Source organism: Coloeus monedula (genome assembly GCF_965178545.1).
Source record: "Coloeus monedula genome assembly, chromosome: 3".
Classification (NCBI taxonomy): Eukaryota; Metazoa; Chordata; class Aves; order Passeriformes; family Corvidae; genus Coloeus; species Coloeus monedula.
The window spans coordinates 34,107,244-34,131,229 of record NC_138783.1 but is presented as its reverse complement, the minus strand read 5'-3'; the positions used below and the strand labels follow the sequence as shown (position 1 = coordinate 34,131,229).

At 43.2% G+C, this 23,986-nt stretch overlaps 3 protein-coding genes across 15 annotated transcripts in view; 1 reads left to right on the top strand and 2 right to left on the bottom strand.

Moving 5' to 3' along the window:
- DLG2 (discs large MAGUK scaffold protein 2) overlaps positions 1-8,733 on the bottom strand; it is a gene marked incomplete at both ends in the record, with an annotated part of 992,680 nt that extends 983,947 nt beyond the window's left edge. Inside the window, 2 exons of the mRNA XM_082277305.1 lie at positions 6,852-7,936; positions 8,611-8,733. Coding sequence (XP_082133431.1) covers positions 6,852-6,870 — 19 coding nt within the window. The remainder of the gene's footprint in view (positions 1-6,851; positions 7,937-8,610) is intronic.
- Positions 8,734-8,835: 102 nt separating this feature from the next.
- LOC309570940 (transmembrane protein 126A-like) lies at positions 8,836-14,472 on the top strand. Of its 11 annotated transcripts, XM_082278019.1 has the most exons (8): positions 8,836-8,954; positions 9,231-9,392; positions 9,481-9,598; positions 9,866-9,973; positions 10,734-10,859; positions 12,710-12,903; positions 13,510-13,624; positions 14,220-14,472. In XM_082278019.1, the coding sequence occupies exons 5-8, from the start codon at positions 10,744-10,746 to the stop codon at positions 14,422-14,424; spliced, it is 630 nt and encodes a 209-aa protein (XP_082134145.1). In that variant the 5' UTR covers positions 8,836-8,954; positions 9,231-9,392; positions 9,481-9,598; positions 9,866-9,973; positions 10,734-10,743; the 3' UTR covers positions 14,425-14,472. The 11 variants fall into 11 exon arrangements, with proteins under 11 accessions (XP_082134145.1, XP_082134141.1, XP_082134144.1 ...); XM_082278015.1 differs by lacking the exon at positions 9,866-9,973; XM_082278025.1 differs by lacking the exon at positions 9,866-9,973 and having other exon boundaries at positions 8,848-8,915; positions 9,226-9,392.
- A 4,298-nt stretch (positions 14,473-18,770) lies between these two features.
- Positions 18,771-22,850, bottom strand: CREBZF (CREB/ATF bZIP transcription factor). 3 transcript variants are annotated; one of them, XM_082278755.1, is made up of 2 exons: positions 19,697-22,850; positions 18,771-19,557 (listed from the first exon to the last, which is right to left on the bottom strand). In XM_082278755.1, exon 1 carries the CDS (start codon positions 22,778-22,780, stop codon positions 21,854-21,856), a length of 927 nt encoding a protein of 308 aa, XP_082134881.1. In that variant the 5' UTR covers positions 22,781-22,850; the 3' UTR covers positions 18,771-19,557; positions 19,697-21,853. The 3 variants fall into 3 exon arrangements, with proteins under 3 accessions (XP_082134881.1, XP_082134879.1, XP_082134880.1); XM_082278753.1 differs by having other exon boundaries at positions 18,771-19,767; positions 21,119-22,850; XM_082278754.1 differs by having other exon boundaries at positions 18,771-21,196; positions 21,776-22,850.
- Between the last annotated feature and the right edge of the window lie 1,136 nt (positions 22,851-23,986).

Here is a 23,986-nt window from a genome sequence, read left to right as displayed (position 1 = left end):
AATCCTTGCTCCAGTTTGGTGACCTGGCTACACAGGTGACCTGTTTGCGTTTCAGACAACAGAATGAGCAGATTCTGGGGCCTTGAGACTCCTTCCAAAACTACAGACACTCTGCAAGTACAAGCAGCTTCACCTGACCTTCTTGTTTCTGCCTTTCAAGTGTCACAATGTTAAAATCTAGGTGTACAAATGCTAATATTAAATCAACAATGCAAATATGAAGGCAGAATGAAAAATGAAGCCACAAACCCTCAAAATGACATAGCACAAAATGAAAACCTCTTATTTATACAGCTGAATAAATGTAAATTGACATCTTAACACTGCAAAATTATCAGAGTGCCCTGCTTTGAAGAGCTTACAATCTAATTGCATGCAAGACACAAAACTAGTGGAACTTGATGTATAGTTGCAAGAGTAAAAACCAGGAGTTGCACACTTAGTACAGCAGCTCTGCTTTTTTTTTTCCTTTAAAAGAACATTCAGTATCAAAATAACAATAAACGTGAAAATTGGAGTGAGACAGAAAACTAACAAAAAGATGTCTGTTGAGGAATAAATAACTTCCAAACTAATACAAAAGAATTATTATACTGCATGAAAGAAAACAATTCAGTAACACAAATGTCTTTCTAGTGATGCAAAAAAAAATAACATGGAATGAGATCAAATTACCTTTATTTATTAGCAAAATAGGCATTATGGTCTTACATTTTCTCACATCCATGTTGGAATTTTTAATTTAAGAACCTTTGTATTATATTAGAATCTCTGAGTCAATAAAAAAAACCCAACATGTGCCTTGAGGCAACAACACAAAATAAATTTTACATTTTGGATATTAAACAACTGGGTCTGTAGATTTGCAAAGCGTGGGTTGGGGTTGCTTGGTTGGTGTTTTTTTGCTTAAAAGCACAGCTTAGAAGACATCCACCTGCAAGGCAGTGTTAGCATAGTGCTCAACACCTAGAACTGAACTAGAAGGTACCTGGAATTATTCCACTACAGCATAATGTGAGATATGCCCATATAGTCAGGCAGGAGAACAGCATTTGAAATCAGAAAAGATTGGTTTCTGCTTGTGAAACTGTAAATTGTCCAGATTCCCTCTTTCCAGGAAACTCTACATGATTCAATTCCCTGATAAATATGCTTTGAAGGACGCATTAACCTCTTCAAGCCCTAAAGTGGGGACAGACTTAAGGACAATTGCTCTGACTTGTTCTGGCAAAGAGTTTACTGTCACCAAAAACTCTTCTGGACCACATCCAATAAAGAGCAAATGTTTTCTTCACATATTTTGTATGTTTATGACTACTGTCATCACCCATCAGGTCAGGGCAGCTTTGCTGGCTCTTTTTGGGATGAATATGGCAGGAGAAAACATGATCTTTATTTCTATTTTTATAAAGCTGTTGTTTGGCACTGTGTTAATTTACAGTAAATACAAGAAGACACCACAGAGAAACAGACCTTAAATACTTTTAAGAAGCAGGAACCTGGTATGACGTGACCAAAATAAGCATATCTGAGTAAGGCAGATTTTCTCATTTTGCTGAAGCAGGGACTGCAAAATCATCTTTTATCACATTTGTCCACTAGTTACAAATTCAGCTTTTTCTCCATGGTTACCCTCTGACATCTAACTTGGCCATCTGGAACAAATTCAGAAGGAAAGAAGAGAGGATGAGAAGGAAAAAGATTATGCTTATAATGCAAGTCACCATTGCTTCTACTGAGCGCAATATGCACTTAACAGGAATGGAGGAGAGGATGCACAGCTGCCTCTTGTGCTTGTATCAACACTATGGTTGCTTCCAATTCCAGTGACTAAGAGTACAATAATTTATAACACTTTTTTCCCCACAAAAATAATGAATAGTGTTAATTTATAGCACTCACAGAACACACAGTGTCAGCTCTCATAAATATCTCAGATAAGGAGATGTTTTTGCCACTAAAATTTATATGAGAGAATGAGACATCATCAAAGTGAGGTAAGTGAGTTATAGTGTGGTTACCCTGTGTTTTGTCTATGGGGAGAGAGAAAATGACAATTGTCCAGAAGGCAATGCAGATCTTAGGTGTCTTAAAATGCCCTTTGGAGGTGGATCTCTCTCTCTGATGACCAAAGGAACCCTCCAGGACAAAAAGCTGGGCACCTTGCATAGGTGAGGCAACTAAAATAGGATGGATCTGCATTAAACATCTGAGAAGTACCAGAATAACAACAGAGCTGAAAAACAGTTTAGATTTCACTATTCCCAGTCCAGAGCCCACTTAGCTTTGCAGTCTGCATGCATATAACAAAGGCTTGTTCTGTGTAATGCCCACTCCTATAGTCCTTTTGTGGGCAAAACACTTCACTGTTTCTCACAGTGGAAACAATGTCTGGCTGGGAAAAGCTCACTGCCATAAAAGCAGTGACATCTTTAAATCAAAGCTTTGTGGTGAAAATTGGCATGGTTTAGATAGTAATTTTCTGACACTTGTTTGTTTAACTCTTGGAAACCTAAAATTGTGCTTTCCACAGTCTGTAAACACAACTAAAATCTGCACTGCTCCCATTCAATTAACTGTAAAAACTGAGGTAGTTGAACAAAACTTGGAGTGAAGGATGTGGCCTTTTAGCCATGTACTTATTTGAGAATACTTATTCAGCAACTGAAAGGACAAAAATCTTGTAATACCAAGTGCCTACTACAAGTGAAAGAGAAACAAAATTTCCAATATATGTTGGATTTGCTGCTGTAAGATGTAAGGAGCCTGAAACCACATTTGAGATTTTTGAGCACAAAAAGTTACGATCCTAAATTTAAATTTTGTTAGCTAAAAAGAAGCTGCCAGTTTCAAAGAGAATTAGGGCATGAATGGGAGCTAGCTTTGTCTGGTCCTTTATGAACTTTGCTTTAAAAGCTCCTGCTGAGTTGTTTTTAGACGCCTTCCTTTCAACAGACCAGCCACAAAGTCAGCATTACCACTACAAAATCCAGCATTTCATAGAACATATCTGTCTGATTCTTCTAAATGGCCCAGAAGTTGTCCACACGGGATCAGACAGACATGTTTTAATACTTGACATTGATGTGATTAATAAAACATGTCCTGGAAGGCATTTTTTAATATAAAAGAAATGATGCAAAAAGTTGTTCATGACAGAATCAGCACATCTTTACGAACTGGATACAAGGTGGGGCGAGTCAAGATGGTATTAGCAGGCCACAAGTTTCATATGACTAAAGGTACAATCCCTCTCCCTTTGAGAGATGGAAAGTGGGATGAGGGTAGTACAAAACCCAACACCCACATATCTCTGACTGCCTAGACACAGCTAGATGTGCAAGGAGGATAACAGGGTAAGTCTAGAAGCACATGTGCAGCCAGGCACCCAGATGTGGGGGCTCCTGCCATCTCTGCGTGAATCACAAGCAGGGCTCCAAAACTGGAATTTGGTCTCCATCACAGAGGAGCATGGATTTAATTAGTTCTTCCTATCACTGTGAAAGACATGAATGAATTACAGTAACATTTTTGCTATTAACTATTCTGTTGATGAATCCAAAATATATGCAATTACAGATCTAAATATAGTCCCTTACAGTTAACAGAAATCAAGCTAAGTAACTCAGGAAGGGAGGGAGGGAGGGAGGGAGAGCAGACATCTAAACCCACGCAAAAACCTGACTTCACTTCTTCTGCATAGTAGTACTATTTTACTTTGAAGTAAAGCCTTCCTCAAGAAGTTCCATAATATTTCTACAAATAGTTCTATTCAGAAACATAATAGTTCGCAAAAGTCAAGTAAAAATTAAGCAAAAATAATTAATTTTCTTTGCAAAATTGTTCATCTCATTCCATCTCTAAATGGCACTGTCCAACAAATCATTTTATAACTACTGTCAGATGTCTGTCTTGTCTCATTTAAAACTTCAAGTGTACTTCAAAATTAGAGATGAGCAAAAGCCAGAGAGAAGAGCCCTTTGTTTAACTGTGCAGCAGTAGTGTACCAATCCATACAATGTGTCACCCCATACCTAAAGAGAGTACATCCAACACCACAGGATACTCCATAGTCCCTTTCCAGCCTCACTTTTTGCTGAGACTGCCAGCAAGCATGTCAACTCTGTGAACATTCCTGGGAACTTGGAGCCTCATTGCCCTCCACGCTGAAGTGAGAAAACCAAAATCTTTTCACTCTAGCAAATCAGGCAAGGGAAACCAGGTACTGACACATGACCAGAACCAGAAGCAAGTCTTCTTTTTCCACATCCATAAGAAATTAAAGCTTCCTCTAAGTTATAAGATTTTTTTTATTAAGCAAACTATTTTTTTCCCTAACTATACAGGCCTGGACTTTCAAAAGCAAGATGGCAGGCATCACACCAAGCAGCAAGGTAAAGTATAAATCGGGTGCAAAGCCATGTGAAATTTGAAAACTGGTATTAGATGTGAGAGCTCTTTCAAAGGCAAATTCCCAAAATGCTTCAATTGTTCTTTAGAAAGACCCAGAACCTCCAGTGCCAAGGAAAGCAGCGTTTGGTAACAACTTCCAGTGATAAATATCAGTATGTTTTAAAGCTTGTTTTCACAGGTTTCTCTGTCTCCATACTGATTTGAGGAGAATATTTTAATCAAATCCAAAATAGCAATGCAGAAAGAAGTGCTGACATGGAGAGGGATAATCCTGTCCTCAATGCTGATACTGAAATACATACTTCTGCACAGCCCACAAGAGAGTATCCCACTGAGATTTCTACAGATGCCCTGGATGGGAAGGACAGTAGACATGAACTCCCAAATACGTAAGACCAGAAAGGGAAAATAAGTTATCATCAGAAATACTAAACTAGTTAGATACAAACTGCTGTCAAAATCATAAAGCAAATAAATGGGGAAAAAAATTAAAAAAAAAATAATCCCTTCAATCTCCCTAATATTCATTGGAGTAAGAGGGATTACTTGAAAAAACAGCCATCTTTTTAAAAAGGGTAGAATGTTTTGAGTTGCAAGCATGCTTTTAATTGCGTTTAGCAAGTTAAAGTCTATTGCACAAACTACACAAATTAAGTCCTTCAAAGTCACAATGAAGTTGCTGATTCGCCAACATTTTTAATCCTGCAATTTTACGCAGCATGCTTAACATGCCTAACATGCTTAAATACATTCTCAACAATACCCTTTTAATAATCAAATACATTCACACTGGCAACTTCAGTGCACTGACTGACGTAACAGTTTGAAGTATTTCAACGGGCATATGTGTGTCTCTTGACTTTACATTTTAACATTGCCAAAACGCACATCCCCACAACATGAAAGAAGAAAGTCAAGCCTTGGTGTACACTAAGACTGACCCAAACTGCCTGGAAACAAACAGGAAATCCACAGATTTTTAAGGCCAGAAGGGAATGCTGTGATTGCCAATCTCACTTCTGCACAAAGGAGCCAGTAAGATTTCACCCCAAAAATCCTGCAGCAAGTATTCGGAAACTGAGTAACAGCTGAACATCTGGCACAGAACATCCTTAAGGTAAATCACCTAAATCAGGAGCAAAACTTAAATGATGAAAACTCTCCATTTTTCTTCTGTAAACAGGTAGGATACACAAGCCTCACCACTACATCAGGGTGACACTTTTGCAGCACAGCAGGATGAATTACTAAGAACAGAACTCCTCCATACACATTTCCACCTTTACTACACATAACGGCAAGCGATTCCATGAATGACAATTCCATTCATTAAAATATTTCAGGTTTGAAGTTTCATTTCTACACTGTCATGTTTTAACATACAATCACAAAATCCCATTTATTGTTTTTTTCATGAAAATAATTCTAGCAATCTGCGTGGTTTATTGTTATTTACATAGTAAATGTTAACTCATAACTAATGAAGGGTTATTCCTACAAGGAAGAGAATCCAAAGTCATGTCCACTACATCCTCTTTTCTGTTTGTAACATTCACTTTTAGCCCCTTCCCCCATATTTTGTATCATCAGATCCAGGGATATATCAGATCCCGGGACATCTGGATAGATGAGCTGAATAAAAAAAAGTTCACATGACCCTTATTCTATTAGCATATTCAGAAACTTTAAATCGCTGTCCAACTTGCAAGAAACCAGAAATAACCTAAGGTCTGTGAGTGTTTTCAGAGTAGGAATTTGCCTCCATATGCTTCCCAATTGTTGTCTGAAAGCTGGAAGCCACATTTTCCAAAGCTGCAAACACAAACTGGAGGTGAGAAGAGGCCAAATGTAAGGCTGTTTGTCTTTTCTTAAATGCTGCCATAGTACAGCCATAAAGACAGTAGTTTTACATTGTACTTAAGCATGGAAATTCAGGCTAATTAAAATCACATTTGAAAAAAGAAAACCCCCATTCAAATCATCTTCAAAACACAGCTCTCATAACTTGTTTTTAAAATTAGCCTTGAAACTTTGTTATTTATTTATGCTGCTACTGATAGCTGGTCTTTATCCACCAAACATGTCACGATAGATAATAGATTAAACTATGGTTTTAGAATTTATTGGTGTTTGTAAGAGAGGCTTCTCACAAAATTAAATATCAAGCTTTTCTTGTGGTGTCTGTTCAAAATCTCGGATGGCTGATCTTTACAAAAAAACTATTTGAGACCAAATTGGACGTAAGTCTTAAAACAGAGCATAAAATTACTTCTAAAAATTATTATTGTAAGTGCACAGATTTCTCTCCCATTTTCAATGCAAAAGGAAAAACTATTTCCATTCCCCATTAAAGCATTTTTAATTTGAAATCGTTAAGTACGAGAAATCAACAATCTAACACAATGAAGACGCAATATGAATGAAGCTTCATAGCCCACCTTTCTTCTTGACTGGCATTCTTCTTCCTACTTCTCTGAATCTGGTTGCAAGCACTTATTTACAGGTACTAACGAAGTACTACTGGAACACTCTGCAAGGTCAGGAACTGACTAGCTATTGCAGAACACTCTTACAGTTCAGTTAGGAAATGCAGCTTCAATCTTCATTTCTATGAATACTTGCTGTTCCCTTGGACTGGGCTTCCGATGCTCTCCACAAATAAGAAAAAAAAAAAAGGGGGGAGGGGGGTGGAAGAAGCTTTTTGATTCTTTTTTAAGAGATGCTTTCAATTTCTTTAAAATATATTTGACTCTATAAAAATACAAGAGCAAACGTTCCTTGGCAATATAAAACCTTATTATAACTCCTCTTCTGGCAGCAAAATTTCAAAATTAAAAGATTTTATGCAATACAATTAAGGCACAGTCCATCTCTAGGCAGCTGTCTTAATACTCCACCTGTACATGCTCAAAAACATATTATTTGCAGGACAAAAACGCCCAAGTAATCCAAATAAGCAGGAAGACAAAAACAATCCAAAGTGCCTCTTTAAGTTCTTTCACTTCTTGAATTAATTTTGCTAGCTATGTATTAGGTGACTACACAGCAGACTGAAAAGATCCCTTTTTCCTCACCAGACAAGAGCCTTCAAATATCACCCTCTTACCCAACAGAAGTCACTGGGCAGACACTTTCATTTTTATTATCTGCAAGCCACCCAGACTTACGGTCTTTAATGTCCCTCTGATCCTCCCATGTATTAAAAGAGAGGATTGAAAACGAGGAAAGCAATCCCTTGACCTGGAATTATTAAAGTGACAGTGCTGCTCACTGGGCACTTGGGCAAAGCAGATTGCTTTATACTGGAGTCATTTACTTCATGCCATTCCTTCCCTTGCCAAGCAGCAGCCACCTCGTGAAAGAGGGATAAGGAGAGTTAGGAGAAGAGCTTCACAAAAGGTTCATTTCAGAGATAATGAAGTATTAATGAAATAAAAAGCAAGCCATGAGATCAGTCCGGAGTTCCCCACTCAGAAGCGCAGCTGGTTGGCTTCAGTATCAGCCTCTCTCTCTCCCCCTTTTTCTGGAAAAACAAAAAGAGAAACAGAAACGGGATAGATTTTCTTCATCTACCTCGTTAAGGAAAAGTCTGAGAAAGGCGGACAAGCTCCGAATGCTTCCCTTCCCCGCGTGAACGAGGAGCTGCGATGCACACGACAGGGCTTTGCTGTGCATCGTCTTCTCTGGGAGCTGGGAACTGTGCTGGTGAAGGGGGCGGCTCTGCTTTGCTCGCTAATGTTCACAGCTGGGATCTGTTCGTCCCCGCATCCCGCGGGCAGGGACACAGGGGCTGTCCCCCCTCATCCCCTCCCCCCTCCCCCGGTTCCCTCGAACCCAAAGGGGTCTGCCTGCTGCTTTCTGAGGCGAAACGAGACACAGAAGGCTGGCTGGGTGGCTGGGGAACTGGGATGGGGTGCAGGTGAACTGGAGGAGCCAGGCTGGGATTAAGGAAAAGGACAATTCCCCCTACGGTTGCTGAGGGACAGGAGAGAGGCAGGAGCTGAGGGGATGAGGGAGGGCTTGGAGGTGGGGCGAAGCGAGATACAGCCGGGGCGAGGGGCGCTCGAAAGGGGCGGAACGGGGAGGGAGCACAAAGGAGCCGGAGGCGAGGGAAGGGGGCAGCGGGCGTTGCGGGGGCTGAGGGGGCGAGCGGGAGGGAAAGGGGCGCGGGTTGAGGGGAGGGGGTCAGCGGGTTACCCCGAGGACTGGGCCTCCCCGCACCGAAGGGGGAGTCCCCGCGTCCCGGCCGCCGGTGCAGAGTCCAGACTCAGCCCCGCCGCCATCGAGGAGCCGCCGCCGCCATCCGCCGCCCCGGCAACCAGCGCCGGGCGCCGCCCGCCGGCCCGCGGCCAATCGGCGGCCGCCATGCTGGGTTGGCGGCCAACGGCCCAATCGGAGGCGGCCTCTGAAGGCACTGGGTCATGTGAGCTGGCAAGATGGCGGCGCCCACTATGAGGGCGTGAGGTGGGAGGAGCCATGTTGTAGGCGGCGGGAGAGGCTCGGTGAGGGCGGTGGGGCCGTGTCCGCCCGTACGGCTCAAGGTCGGAGCCTGAGCCCGGCGGGGACGCCGGGAGGGTCAGTGCGGTACGGGGACGGCGAGTGGTAGTGGTGGGGTTTGAAGGGAGGGGTTGAACCCCAGTTTCCTGGCGTGAGGGTTCTGACCTGAGCCGGGCCCCGGGGTTTTGGGAGGACTCCCTCTGCCTCCAGCGGCGCGCAAGGCTCAGGGAGAGACGTGTGTACAAGTTGTGTGCAAGGCTCAGGGAGAGTGGGGTGGTTACAGATCCGTGACGTGCTGTGTGTGGGACCCCAAAGTACAGGTTTGGGGACCCTCCTCAGGCGGCCTGAAGCGATCCTGGTGACATCCTGCCTGCTTGTCCTGCTTTCTCTGCCCCTGCATCCTGCCTAGCCCGAACCGAAGCAGGCACAGTTCCATAGGTAGGACTTAGGACACAGCCTTCACGCTATAAAAGCAACTTAAGGTAAGTATGAATGGCAAAGTAAGTCTGGGAGAATTTCCTCTGCAGTGAAACGTGTAGGGAAAAAAGCATTTGAATCACTGAATTCCAGGTGTAATCAAGAGCTGTTGTCCAGGGCTGACCTCAGCTGGCCACCGAGATACTCTTACCACTTTCTGCCCCCCTCAACAGGACAAGGAGAAGGGATGAATAAAAGCTCGGGGGTTGTGGTAAGGACAGAGAATCACTCACCGATTACCATTACAGTCAAAACAGTAAACTTTGGGGAAATATATTGTCAGTCAAATCAGAGTAGGGTAATGAGAAATAAAGCCAAATCCTTAAAGCACCTTCCCTTTGCCCCAGCCTTCACTCCTGTTTTTCTTTATGTCCTCCCTCCTTTCAGAAGTGCAGGCAGACAGGGAAGGGGGGTTGTAGTCAGTTCATCGTGTGTTGTCTCAACCACTCTTCCTCCTTGCACTCTTTTTCTTCCCCAGGCTGTGGTCCCTCCCATGGGAGACAGTTCTCCACAAATTTCAGCAGGAGTCCTTCCCACAGGCTGCAGTTCTCTATGAACTCCTCTGGTGTGGATCCCTTCCACAGGGGTCAGTCCTTCAGTAGCAGTGGCTGTCCCAGTGTGGGTCTCCCATGGGCTCACAGGCTCCTGCCAGGAACCAGCTCCAGCACAGGCCTCTCACTGGGTCACAGCCTCCTTCAGGCATCCACCTTCTCTGGCATGAGATCCTCCAGGGGCTGCAGATGGGTCTCTGCTCCCCCATGGACCTCCAAGGGCTTGCAGGGGTACAGCTGCCTCACCCACAGACTTCAGGGGAATCTCAGCTCCAGTGCCTGGAGCACCTCCTGCCTCTCCTTGTGCACTGACCTTGGTGTCTGCAGGGCTGTTCCTCTCACATGTTCTCATTCCTCTTTTCCAGCCACTGTTGTGCAGCAGTTTTTACCTTTTCTTAATTTCCCACACACACTACCGCTGTAGTGGTTGGGCTTAGACTTGGCCAGCAGCAGGTCTGTCTTGGAGCTGGCTGGAACAGACTCTGTTGGACATAGGGGAGGCTCCTGGCATCTCAGAAGCCACCCTTGCATCCCCCCTGCTACCAAAACCTTGCCACACAAACCCTCTGCAATTGTATGCTTTCTAATTTATGTCTACAAAGTATGGATTTATTTGGTTGGGTTTTTTCTTACAGTTCTATTTGACAGTTAAGTCAATTTAAACCTGGAGTATTGCCATGCAAAATAGGAAATGCATTTGTGATTCATAGTGGCAAAGAGTCTAAATGTTTATTTGAGTCATACTGGGGCTATGTAACTCTGATTATATTTGTTTATTTTTTCCTTGTGATCCAGGACTTCCAAGATGACAGGAAGAGAGTTTCTTGAACTAGATTCTCCACAGCAAAGACTAATTTTGGAAAGATTTAAAAGGATGGAAATCATACAAAAGATGTTCAATGAGCTTCCTAAAGCAGATCAGTAAGTGCTGGTAAAATAAATGAAGATAAGTGCATCAAACATTTCAAGTCTTGGAGGCTTTTCTTTTTCCTTACTCTTGTGCTACAAGTTTTCCTTACAGTTACAAAATTAGTTAATTGTGAAGATGCTTGTTATTGTCCAGAACAGAAAACTTGTTCTATGTTTTTTCAGTATGGCTATTTCAGTGTTGTTCTGGTCCTGCTGAGCTGGTTTCTGGTATGTGCTCCCAAGTGCTTAGGGTTTTCGGATGGCTGGTCAGCCCTGACTGGCCCTGAGCATTCTCAAAGTCCTGTGTTAGAGCTGATAAATTTTCTAGGAAACTGAAATGTGATTCTGCTGGAGTCATCTTGTGTCCAGCAGGGCTGGCCTGGGGCCAGAACTGAGTGAGCATCAACCTGCTGGTTTCTGCATTTCATTCTGCACCACTCCCTGCTTCAGGAAGGCAAGACTAAGGTATCCAGGTGGTGGTGGAGGAGTCAGCTGGAGTCCTGCAGGCTCACCAGCGGGGTTCTGTGCAGCACAAAGCCAGCTAAATGCCTTCTGGGCATCACAAATGACCTTTTTGGTTTGTGATACTGCATGTCACTGCAAAACCTTACTGGACCTGAGCTGGTTCTGTTCGGAGCCATTTGCATGTGTGTATCAGCTTGGATAAATTTTTTAGAAATAAGAATAATCAGAAGCTTATTTATATTTTTTTAATAGGACTAAATTGCGGGCTAAACAAACTGCTGGTAGTAACACAGGGCCTCCCCACACAGGTGAGAAGCAAAAGGCTGCAACTTCGTGTAGGATATGCTGCCCTCATGTTCAGCCCAAAATGTTCTCCTTCCAGGAGAGCAGGGGAGGCAGATACCTCAGTAGTGATGTGGTAATGTCTGGATAGAAATTGTGCACTTAGGCACTGCTGGAAACTATGGATTTGGGGCCTTGGAAAGAAGTTGCTGCCAGTGCCTGGCAGGACTTACAGCTTGTATAGCCAGAGGGGAGCTTGCTGATGTCTGGAAAGGAAGAGCAAGCATGCTGCAGTCCAGCTGAGAGTTCCTGTTTACCCAAGCACTTGTTTTTAACACTAGGGAGCTCAAACAAACCCAAACCCCAACCCTTCCATCCTCCTTTTCTTTCCTTTTGTTCAGTGCAGCAGTTCTGTACCTCACTAAACTAAGTAGATTCTGCTAGTCCTGGGTACATTAATTTGCTCTGGTTTGGATACTCAAATATGCTGCTAAAATTTTAATCTTGGTCCTCCATATTTATGGGCATGCTTGCCTGCATTTCACTGCCTGTGATTGTATTTTCCTATTCAAAACAAGAAATAGGTGGTGTCCTTGATGTCTGACATTTTTAGTATTTTAAGTTTTGCAAGATTATCAAGTACACCTCTGAAGTCTATTCTGTATGATTTTTTTTCAGTGCTTAACATTACTGGAAACATTAAAATGTAGAAGAATTATAAGTAGATTGACTTGACTATTTAAAATTATGTATTTTATTGCATATATATTTCTTAATTTCTTTTCAGAAAACATTACTATTAGAAACATGCTTATTAGGAATGCTTGAATGAAGTTTTCATTAACTAATAACTGGGAAAAAAAATTGTAGCAATGGCTTCTCAATCTTTCTGTCACTTCACTCTTGAAGTGTATGTAAACATGTTGTTGTGTACACATGTAACAAAGGATGCTGCACGGGTTGCTTTTGAAAGCAATTACTCTCCAGTTTGCACCAGTGAGAGATTTATGTCTCTTATCCCTTGCTGCAGGATTTTCAGAAGAGAATTGTAGTGTTGACTAAACTAAACTTTTTTACAGTTCTCAATTGCTGAAACGACTTCCCTTCTTTCACAGGAACCTTTGTAATCATGGAAAATACTTCCTAGCAGCAAATTCAAGCTTATGTGGCTTAGCAGCAAATAATTTCTTCAGGAGCATCCTACATGTCAGAAAGGCTTCCTTGGTGTCCGCTATGCCAATGGCTGTTATTCCATTTCTTTCAACAGCAGCAGTTTATGAAGTTTTTGTGCATGACCCTTTATTTTCAGGTAAAAACCTCTTCATTCCTTTTTTTTAATTATTTGTTGAAAGGGCTTTCCTTTCTGTACACAGTGTAACACTAGAGGAGCTTTTCCTCCCTGCAGAAGAGTGCTCTTAAACTGTTGTGGTCTTAAAAAACCTGTTTTTAAAGCAGAGTTTGAAAAACAGAATGCATTGGACAGCAGTGAGTGGAGTGGGACAGGAGATACATATGTTTATATATATTTCTAAAAAAATTTGTTACACATTACTTATTTTTATCACTTTTTACTCAAAGTCATGTAAAAGTGACTGCAACAAAGCTGTTCAATTTCCCCCCATCTGTACAATTTCATTTGAAGGTCAGCTTTAGAAGGATAAATTCCTTATGAGTTGGAATGGGAGTGATTGGTTTTGGTTTTGTTACGATTTTTGTTTTGGGGGTGGTTTTGTTGTTGTTTTGGGTTTTTGTTGTTGTTCTTTTTTAAAAGAGTCCTCCTTTATAATTTTTTGCATACCCGTACAGCTTGGCAGTTTCTGTCCAGAGCCTGTTTTCAGGTTCTCGCAAGCAGCTTATAAATTGATGTGCTGGAGCATGTGTGGATATTGGCAGTGAAATATTGTTTGCCACGCAGGTCAGCTGAACTGTGAGGTCTGTGCTGTGATCAGAGGAGGATTAGTAGGTGCTGTTGTGGGTGGTCTCTATCCCATTTTCTTGGCTATCCCCTTGAATGCAAGCCTTGCAGCCAGGTATGTCTTACTAACCTGCAATGATTGAAATGTATTTATGGGTTAAATCTCCAGTTCTTAGTGTAAATTCTGTGGGTATTTAGTCTGTGCACACCTGTCTTCTTGTAGACATTTAGTACATGGAAAGAGATTTGCATTAAGGTCATCTAATTACAAAGTGAATTTTGTAAGAGCTATACCAAAGTGAAATAAGATCTGCAAAGTGATCCATTGGGAAGCCCTTGTGTTTAGCAGGAACCTTACAAGTCTCCCAGGGTGTGCCTGCCTGTGTGTAGTGGTAGCTGCCATCCTGCCACCACTGAAGGTGGCTGGACAGCCAAGAGACCTCAATGACCCTGGGCAGTGCCCAGCAGCCAAAGTCCCTGGAAGGTGTCATTCTGTGTAGTTCAGAACACAGCAAGGGCAGGGCAAGGTTTGGTGAGACCCAGGATGCGGTCAGGATGTTTTAAAGCATTTATCCAGAGAGCTCAGTACCACCAAGCAAATTTAACTTAGGAGAAGGAGGAGAAAATTACTATCTACATAAATATTTATGTTAAATCTTGACACTTGCATGGAAAAAAAGTAAGTTTCTACTACGGTTTTTGTTGTTTAGGTACATGTCAACCCCCTTGCCAGGGAAAGAAAATCTGTTACGCTACTGGCTCACAACTGCTCAGCCTGTCTTTAGAAAGATGAGTCTGGGTATACTGGTACAGGCTCTGACTGGATTATACCTTGCCACTAAACAGCACGGAATATATATCAAAATGCTGCTGCAGATGAACGCTAGCAGGGATCCTGAAGAGCTACCTGAATGAAGTAAAGCAACTTTTCAATTGCCTTGGATAAGTAACCGTAATAAACAAGGAAAAGAAGTGTTGCTTGCTGTCTCTTTTTAATAGAAAAAGTCTCTGCACTGGCATTTTTTGTTTTGAACTTAAATGCAGGTTAAACTTTTCATTATGCCCAGTTTAGTGTGTACACCTGAATAACAGACAGGTATGTTTCTTTGGAAATGGGAGGCAAGAAACAATTTATAAAGTGCCTGCTTAGTGTTTGGCTCTAAGGTGATGCTACATCTTTTAGAAGCTGTAAAAAAAATGGGTGTTTTTGAAAAAATGGGTTTTTTTTCCTTCATAATCAAACCATAGAGATTTAAAAAAAAAAAAAAAAAAACAAAAGGAGGAAGATCAAGGCAAGGTTTACTAGAGATTCCTCCAAATATGAGTATTTTCTTTCCCTGTTCTCCATTCTGCTACCAAAAAACTTCTGTCCCAAGATTACCCCTTTTAGACTGTTAGAAGGGTCACACTGTACACTGTAGAGAACACTTTTATCACAGAGCAGTCAGGAGTGCTAATCATGTCAGGCTTCCCAGCATATCAGAAAAACAGCCTTTGGCTTTGTAACCATTTTGCCTTGAAATCAGTCTTTTCCTGAAGCATGGGACTGTGGTGAGAGGCCTCCAAGGGCCAGTGCCATTACCGGGATATCTCAGCTACTTCTACGATCAGTGGTCCAGGGTACTGCATTTATGAGTCAGGTGTGCCTTCACATTAGTGGCTCTATGTTCTAGAGCCATATAAATTGCCAGCTCTCCTACTGCATGAGGTGTCTTCAGTGTATTCTGCAGTGTGAGAGCCGAATCATGAATTCTTCTACAGAAGCAATCCTCTCAATGTGATGTATGGTCTTAACCCCCTGTAGGTGGGGGTTGGCCTCTTCTCCCAGACAACAAGTGCCAAGACAAGAGGAAATGGCCTCAAACTGTGCCAGGGAGTTTCAGATTGAACATCAGGAGGAATTTCTTTACAGAAGGGGTTGTTATGCATTGGAATGGACCGCCCAGGAGGTGGCGGGAGTCACCATCCTTGGAGGTGTTCAAGAAACTGCTGGATGTGGCACTTGGTGCCACGGTCTAGTTGAGAATTTGGTGATGAATCAAAGGTTGGACTTGATGATCCTGGGGATCTTTTCCAACCTAAATGATTCTGTAACTGTAAAAGCTGAACAGTTACTGGTCAGCAGTCACATACACTTCAGTATAGTTGTAGCATGCCCTGAGATGCACGTGGAAATATTTATTAATGAGAATTAAAAATTCAGCATTGAATTTTTAGTTGAAAAATTCAACTAAATTTGAATTTAGTTGAAGGGAGTTAAAATTTATGCTGTAACGCTGATGAAAAATACATTGAAGGAGTTTCATCCTCTTTATTTACTTTTTCCTTAAAAATGGGTTGTTACAGTAGGAAGATCACATATTCTTTCTCCATAGCCAGGAGTAGCAGCCTGATTTGTACAGGGAAGCAGCAATACAGACTCCCTGTTGTTGTTAGGTAGAGATCATTTAGTTTTCCTTGGGAAAGCATGGGAACACCATGTGACACAGCAATAGTTCCTCAAAGTATTGCTGTGTCACATGGTGTTCCCATCCTGGTCTGCACCCAAACAGCTTGGCCTTACCTTCATCACCCTGACTGGAGATTCTCATGGAGCAAGTATTTTACATGACAGTGAATTGTCTTATCTCCGGAAGCCATCAGACTTTAACCAACAGAACCACTTACCTGTGGTAATAAAAACATAAAATAAAGGTGTTATTGTGCAATAGTATCTTGAAGAATGACAATGACTGGCTCAGTGATTATTGTAAGTGTTTAACATAGTTAAAATACTGTAAACAGATTGCAGTGCTTTTTAAAGGGTGAGATTCAAAAGGATCTTATCTTCCATGTACTACTTTCATTTTGGTATAAATTGAAGTGATAATTATCCTCAGTCACCAAAATGCACGTTATGGTCTGAGCTGGACAAACCACATCCTTTTAGATACTAATTTCTTAAAGTGAAAGGTGAAGATTCTATATTAAAAAAAAGTTACATTCCTCAACATTTTTAGGAAGCTGCAAAGACTGATAGTTGTTTCCAGCATCACTGATGAACACACAAAGAGCAAACATGTATTTTACGTGTTCAGCACTAGTCACATCAAAGGTCAACTGAACACTCCTGAGACTGGAGAGGTGGGATATTATGAACCAAGAAACTTTTCAGTTACACCCTCTGTACTTCTCCTTAAACTACTGAGAGGGAAAAGTGTTCTCAGAATTAAAGTCTGAAGTTGTTTCAGAATTCCACAGGACAGCAAGATACTAGCCCAGTTCTAGCATGCATGCGTGTGGAGGAGTGTCTGCACAGGAATCTGGGAACACTCCTTCCGTTCCCTGTTTCATACACAGGGTACAACCTACTTCCTACAACCCCCAAGAAGTAAAAGGAGGAACTTTTACCAGTCCTTGGCCTCTGACAACTGTAATAAATTCCCCACAAACACTGAGTGAGACCAGGTTTTAGTTGGATCCTTTCTTCCACCATTGTAGTAGAAACAAGCCAGGCACAGGCTACACATATCCCAGAGAAAGGGCTTTAGGCTACTCCAAGTCTGAACTACTGCTAAAAGAATGCAAAGAATGGCTACAGATAAGAGCCAACAGACATACTGAAAAAGCACCACTTTTATCTTCTAGATGTTCCATTTTAAATGCTGTCTCAACATTACAATCTATTCTATGGCTCCTGCAAATGACACCCTCATCCTCCTGGTACATGTGCGAGTCCTGCTCTTGGCATCCTCCTGCTAATGAGCACAGGCAGTTATTTCTTCACATCTGCATATCCACTTAAACTGGGTGGAAAACTGTAGAATCAGCAGCTGGTAATGTGCAATTTTTGCACAAGGTGTTCTTTGAACAGAGTCCATTTGAACAGCTCCCATACCTAACATATCCTTCACGCATTTTACAGTGTAACTAATAGGCAATACAGCCCTATAACCAGAATATTGCTGATTCCAGCAGAAAACCTCCTTAACTACAAACTCTAGAAAACACAGCATTTGAAAAATCAGTAAATACAAAAGGCCTTTGTGTTTTGCCAAAGATCCCTGTGTTTCACAGGGAAAACAGATTACAATTTTGACAAATGGCATGAGAAATCTGATTATCTGGAAGTACCAAGAGATGCCAAGTGTTGGAACATGGTTCCCTGCATTTCCTTTGATATCATCTCTCCAGGCAGCTACAGATTACAGAAGCACCGATCTGTTTTTAACTCTCAGGTGCTGAAAGCTCTTCAGAGGAAAGAGAAGTTAATTTAGAATGCCACCACGAATCACAGCACCAGAATCGAATTCCAAAGGACTAAAGGAGAACTGAGCATGAAATTCTTTCTTATTTAAATGCTAAATAGTCTTCAAGTGACTCTGTGGGAAAAAAATGGTAAACGCAGCTAACATAGCTGTGCAGCTGAACACTGGCAGCACTTGGTTCTGTGGTATGTACAATTTACCAAACACAAGTTTCAGTGCTGAAGAGAGTATTTCCTACAACTAGAGGCCAAAAAGGCAGAGCATGCCAGTATGTTTTTATATTTTTATGCAGGGATTTTGTGAAAAGTTCCTTCTTATCAAGCTGCAGACCACTTTAACTAGAATCCCCTCGTGCTAGAAAGCTAGAAAGAATCCCCTCGTGCTATTTTAAACTGTCCTCTACAAATAAAGCATTTAAGACGAACAGAAGTTTAAACATACAGTACATGGCTCACTGCAGAGCATTGAAATGTTGTCCCTTCAGCACTGTCAAGCCTTTTGTTTTTAACACTCACTCCAGTGTTTAGTGTGGAAATAACAATTTGATCAAAGATAAAAATTCAGCATGTAATTAACCAGTCATGAAACTTCAGAGCCTAAAAATAGAACAGAAAGGAGGAAAATGCCAGTAGACCACAGAAGGGTTTATGTAAGTATTTTACTCCTCCATGGTATATTAATCAAACGTATCCATATTAATAAAAAATTAAGAACAACTGTGAAATACAAGAAGTGCTGATTCTCAGAAGTTTCAAGGAATAACACCTTCATGTTTTCCTCACCACAAAATTACCTTTAAAGACAGATGAGCAAGAACATTTCTCCTGCATACCCTGATCCATTTTCTCTTGTTTTCCAGTTGATGACCCAGAGATAGCAGCAACAGCATTTTCCCGTTTTCCCATTTTGTTTAATGAACCAAGATATTAATGAGCAGAAAAAGTTGAAAAAACATTTGAGCCCATAAACTGAAAGATCAACAAGTCTGATTTTATTATGATATTGTATTCTTATCTGAATGGCACATAATTACAAAGAAACATTTACAATATATTTTCAAGTATTAAGTTATGTCATTTTCAAGGCTTTCACTTCAAAAAGCTACATTAATAATACACCATACAGATAGTACAGTCGGTTAGAGTTTCAAATAACTTCCTCCCCTCTATTTGGTTTAAATATGATTCAGTAGGCACTAGAAATGCCTGCAGCCACTGACTTTCTTGGGACTTGACCTTGCTCTTGTACCACAATACATCATTTTGCATGTCAGAAAATCAGCTGCTCTCAGACACAGCCACAGGTCGTGTCACGACAGAGCATTGTGCAGGTTCACAGCAGAGGCCAGAAGAACTGTCCCTGACCCTGCCATTCAGCAGTGATTCGACAAGAAAAAATGCATATTTAAATTAACTTAAAAAACACTCCTACACTGAAGTAACCATAAAAATGCCACTGGAACATCCCATAATCGCTACATTAGTGTTTCTCTTTTTCTCAAGCACGTTGAACTGCAAAATAAAGCACGCTCATGAAATCTGAGCTAGGCAGGTTGAGATTAGGTTAAATCTAAATTATTTCCATTTTGCATATCAGTCAGTGCAGGTCCTGGTGGTTAACTCTGACGCCTGTGCGCTGGTATAACCCATCAGTTAAGCAGAGTTACCCAAGTTAAGACTGAAACTGAACAGCCCTGTTGATGCCACCACAGAGGTGTAAGGTCACATATATCCCACTAAGTCTCTTTTGTGCTGGCAATATCCCCTGAACAGATGGAATTCTGCATACAGTGGAGTAAAACCTGTTTGATATAGAATATTGCCTTGTAAAAAAAAATCATCTTGGATAACAGTAAATAATCCCAGCATTCAACTTTTTTTCTTTTTTAACCAAAGACAGCAAAAGCCCTGTTACCTCTTTATTCTCATTTCTTATACTACCTTTTAAAATAAAGCAGGAAATGTGGCCAGCAGCTGGTCCCGTCTCTTCTGCCCCAACACAGCTGAATCCACTTTAGCATAAAGAAAAACAAGGATGCTAAATACACATATACTTTATCACACAGTGATGTTTCACAAAGAAAAATCAAACTCATGATGAACACGTGACAGGGTCTAGCACCAATAAAGCAAATGACTGGTAGAAAATGCTTTCACCTACTTAGCCTTAAACACAAAATTTAAGGCTTTAAGACACAAGACTTCAGAAACACTAAATAGCATCTTTTTTTTTTTAAGAAATTAATAAATGAAACTGTTTTAGAAAGTATTCTTTGTGAAACCTCACTTTACATATTATCATTTTCACAATCCTTCTTCCCCCAACTGACATACATTTAAACAACTTAAACATTATAATACAACTGAAAAAAGAACCCACTCATCTTCTGTGATTGGGAGAAACACTGACTAGTACAAGAAAACACACACTGTTTGTCAAACTATTTTTCCTCCTATCTCAGGAGCAATTATGGAGCATATTTCAAATCATTAGCCTCAAGATACATATTTGCTCATCTCCAAACTGTGCCTAATTATATCAGGTTATAGATTTCTGGATACTCTAAGAGGCTAAATTAAGAACTCTACAGTAGAATTAAGCACATGCGTATACATGCAATATTTTTAAAATTTAAAGCTACTCTGAAGTAACATAGGAACTTCAGTGTGCATGGGCACAGAGATTTGCTTATGGGAAGGTAATGAGTTACTTGGATGTACTGATTCTTCAAACCTAACTCTCGTTAGAGGTCCGTGCAAGAGTGACTCCTCTATGTGAGGACTCCTCTGTAGAGATTTAACCAGTGCTCAGGTTCTGTTTCATCAGGTCAAACTGCATCATGAATTAGAGCAAGCTAGAGAAGGGCTTTTGAAAAATACTGTGCATCCCTAACACTACACAGCATTTTAAACCAACAGGTCACGAATTCCTTTTTTTCATTCAAAAAGCAATTTACTTAAGACTTTTGGGACAGTCCCCTGTATTAAAAGGCTATAAATGTCACGTCCCCCTTATTAGCATATTTTCCCTTTTCAGCTCATCAGATATGCGGTTTAATAGGAAATTTCTATTTCAAGTGGTATTAGCATTTTTTTTTTAAATTCAAAACGATCTCCTGCATTGGCTGCTATGTAGCTACTATGTAGCCAGTGTATTTGTTACAAAAACGAAAAGAGGAAAACAGCTAATGAGAATGATGTGATTGTAACCTCTGCTATTAGTTGTCATCCAGAGCTAGAAACATTTTGGCAGAGTAGGCCAAGGACCAGAGAAATAATTTTCTGAACCAGTCATTTACAAGAGACTGGGATAAGCAAAGCAAGCTGTCTGATACCACATTATGGGAATATATTGATCCTTACCAGGTTGCGAGGTGGAAAACGACTGTTCTTTAACCCCTACACAACGGAGCCTGGCAGGGCAACCACCTAAAAGAGAAACTGTCAGAGAGGTTTTAATAGTAATGTATAACTGAGATGCAGTACAATTTTATATGCATGCTTTCTTTTGCCGATCATTACTATTTTCTTAAGTCTGTCCAGTGACGATGTCATAATGGAGTTTGTGTTTGGTTTTCTAAGCAAGCATTTTCGGCTCCTCAGGATAAGCAGGCTAGACATTATCTGACTCAAGACCGGGTAGTCAGCATTATCTTTACTGCGAAGTGGAGCCGAGCACACCTTCATGCATCAGGTCGGCATGATCTTTTCACCCAAGTGCTGCGAACGGGCTCTGGCGGCACCTCCGCGTGTGCACCACGCGCGTGTCAGTCTGCACGACCACTGTCGCACTGCTGCACACAGCTCTGCGCGACTCCCATCGCCAAACAGGCTCACACCACTACCGTCCACACGCCAGATTTACAGGACCTTGAACCAAGGCCACCGTCTGGCTCCCAACGTGCCGTTCGAGAGAATTTTTTTGTTAACCCTGGCCACTTAAGTAAGCGCCAGGTTCCCCTCCTTTGCATCTCCCCAATACCACCCCATCACCACTGTATGGATTCTTTTCCTCCGCACCATCGCCTGCTTCCTCCGCCGCGACGCGAGGCCCTTAGGGGTGAGAACCCCACGAGTACTTGCAGCAGGTACTTGACCCTACATTTTGAAGGAGGCCGCTGCCCGCCGAGCACAGATGGAGCAGAACTCCACCGACACCTGATCCCGGTCCACGTGCAGGCAGATCCCGCCGGGGGCCGCCCACTCCTCCTCCGTCTCAGTCACCACCGCCGCCTCCTCCAGGCCGCGGGGCCGGGAGCTGGGCAGGGCGTAGTCGTGGTCGCTGCTCTCGCCGGCGGGCTGGAGGTGCTGGTGGCGGGGGCTGCCCGTGTCCCTGAAGAGGCTGGTGCTGAGCTGTAGCCCGCCGGCGCGGGTCCCGGCCAGGCGGCTCAAGAGCTGCCCCAGCGCGCTCTGGTTCGCCAGCACAGCCCGCAGGTAGCTGCTCTCCCGCTCCAGCTCTCGCAGGCGGCGGCTCAGGCCACGGTTGCGGTCCCGCAGCTGCCGGTTCTCGGCAGCCAGGCCCTGCAGGCGACTTTCCAGCCCCAGCACATACTGCTTCTTCTTCAGCCGGTTCAATCGCGCCGCCGCCGCCGCCTTCAGCCGACTCCCGGCCCCGCCGCTCCTCCTCCCGGGCGCCGCCGGCCGCGGGCCCTGGCCCGGCGCGGGCAGCGGTTCCGGGTCCCCACAGAAGCAGCCGCTCAGCTCCGCGTCCAGGTCCCAGTCCGGCCGGGCTGCCTCCAGCAGGTCTCCCAGCTCCAGCCCCGGGAACCAGTCCTCTTGCTCCCACACTTCCAGCGGGCTGCCGGGTGCCTCGGCCTCCTTCTCCTGCCGCCGGGGCTCCGAGGCGCCCGGGGGCTCCCGCCGCGGCGGCGGCTGCGGTTTGGGCCGCGCGGGGCCCGGGTCCCCTTCCCCGCCGCCATCCCGCCCTCTCGGGGCCTGTCCCGCTCCGGCCAGCGGCCAGACGGCGCCCGAGGGGCTGGCCCCGCCGGCCGAGGCCGCCAGCAGCTGCGTGAGGCTGTGGCGCATGGCGACAGCGGCAGAAGGGCCCGGCGGGACGGGACGGAGCAGGAGGGGAGCGGGCGGCGCGAGGCTGCGGCCCGGCGCTCCCGCCGCGGGGCCTGTCGGGAAGCGGTGCGGGGGGGGCAGGAGGGTGGAAGCGCCTCTCGACTGCGCCCGCGCGCGGGAAAGCGGCGTCTGGGAATGTGGGAAGGGGGAACTGTTACCGAATGCGGAATATGTAAACATTTTCTTCGGAGAAGATGTCGTTTGATCTTTGTATGTTTTCAAGCCTAATCAACGAGAAGGGAGATTTAATCCGTGAAACAGAGAGCAGCCAACAAGCTCTAAGGGATCTCCAGGTGTTAGACAAATTAATTGTCAGTAGAATTGTCTTGTTAAGGTTTAGGGTTCCACATGTTTCAGTGATCTCAGACCTAGGGGGAGGTTGACATAGCTTGGGAAGAAGGATGTACCACTGATAGTGGACACAAAGAATGCAGAATTTACAGGCCACAAGGACATCTGGCAGAACTCCCAAGATAAGGGAGAAACTAATAAACCCAACTCGGGAACTGTGTTAAATCAGCTCTGACTGGGTAAAATAGAATTCCAGCAGGGGGAGATCCCAACCACCAACTCACAGACCACCCACCCCAAAAAAGAGAAAGATTGAGCATGCAGACTACTTAGCATGAGAGGCAAGTGAATCATTAACCGATAGAATACTAATTAATGAGTGAACCAGGTAACTTGTAGCTTGTAACACCAATTCCCTTGTTTGCGAAAATGTATAAATAGTAAAATGTTTTGATAATTGGTTTGTTTGATTTGTGGAATACCACCAAGCATGCAGGTTTGTGCAACTCTGAAATAAATAATCAACGTCTCTCTCACATGTGTAATTATTGGCTTGTTGTACACCAGGTAACAAATAGGATTTTTGTGGACAGCAGGGTGACTGGTGTGGGAGGGTGGGGGTGTGAGGGGAGACGTGTGTGGTTGGGGTGATGAGAGGTGTGTAGGAAATGTGGGTGTACAGGAGGGGTGGGTGTGTGTGATGGGGGGGTGAAGGAAGAAATGGGGCTGGTGACAGGGGTACGTGTGAGGGAGTAGGGGTGAAGATCTCTCACATAAAGACATTGCCAAGGGGTGGGAAGGGGGATGTCCCTGAGGAGTGCAGAATTTGGGGTCTTTCCCACCAGACCCTGTGGCTGGGCCAGAGGCTTGTGGGGC

Excerpts from the sequence above, each read along its gene's own strand:
- LOC309570940 (XM_082278018.1), top strand. The coding sequence starts at position 10,744 with ATGACAGGAAGAGAGTTTCTTGAACTAGATTCTCCACAGCAAAGACTA. Across the intron at positions 10,860-12,709 it reads GAGCTTCCTAAAGCAGATCA|GAACCTTTGTAATCATGGAA; the intron begins GTAAGTGCTGGT and ends CTTCTTTCACAG. Across the intron at positions 13,625-14,219 it reads AATGCAAGCCTTGCAGCCAG|GTACATGTCAACCCCCTTGC; the intron begins GTATGTCTTACT and ends TTTGTTGTTTAG.
- CREBZF (XM_082278755.1), bottom strand. The coding sequence starts at position 22,780 with ATGCGCCACAGCCTCACGCAGCTGCTGGCGGCCTCGGCCGGCGGGGCC.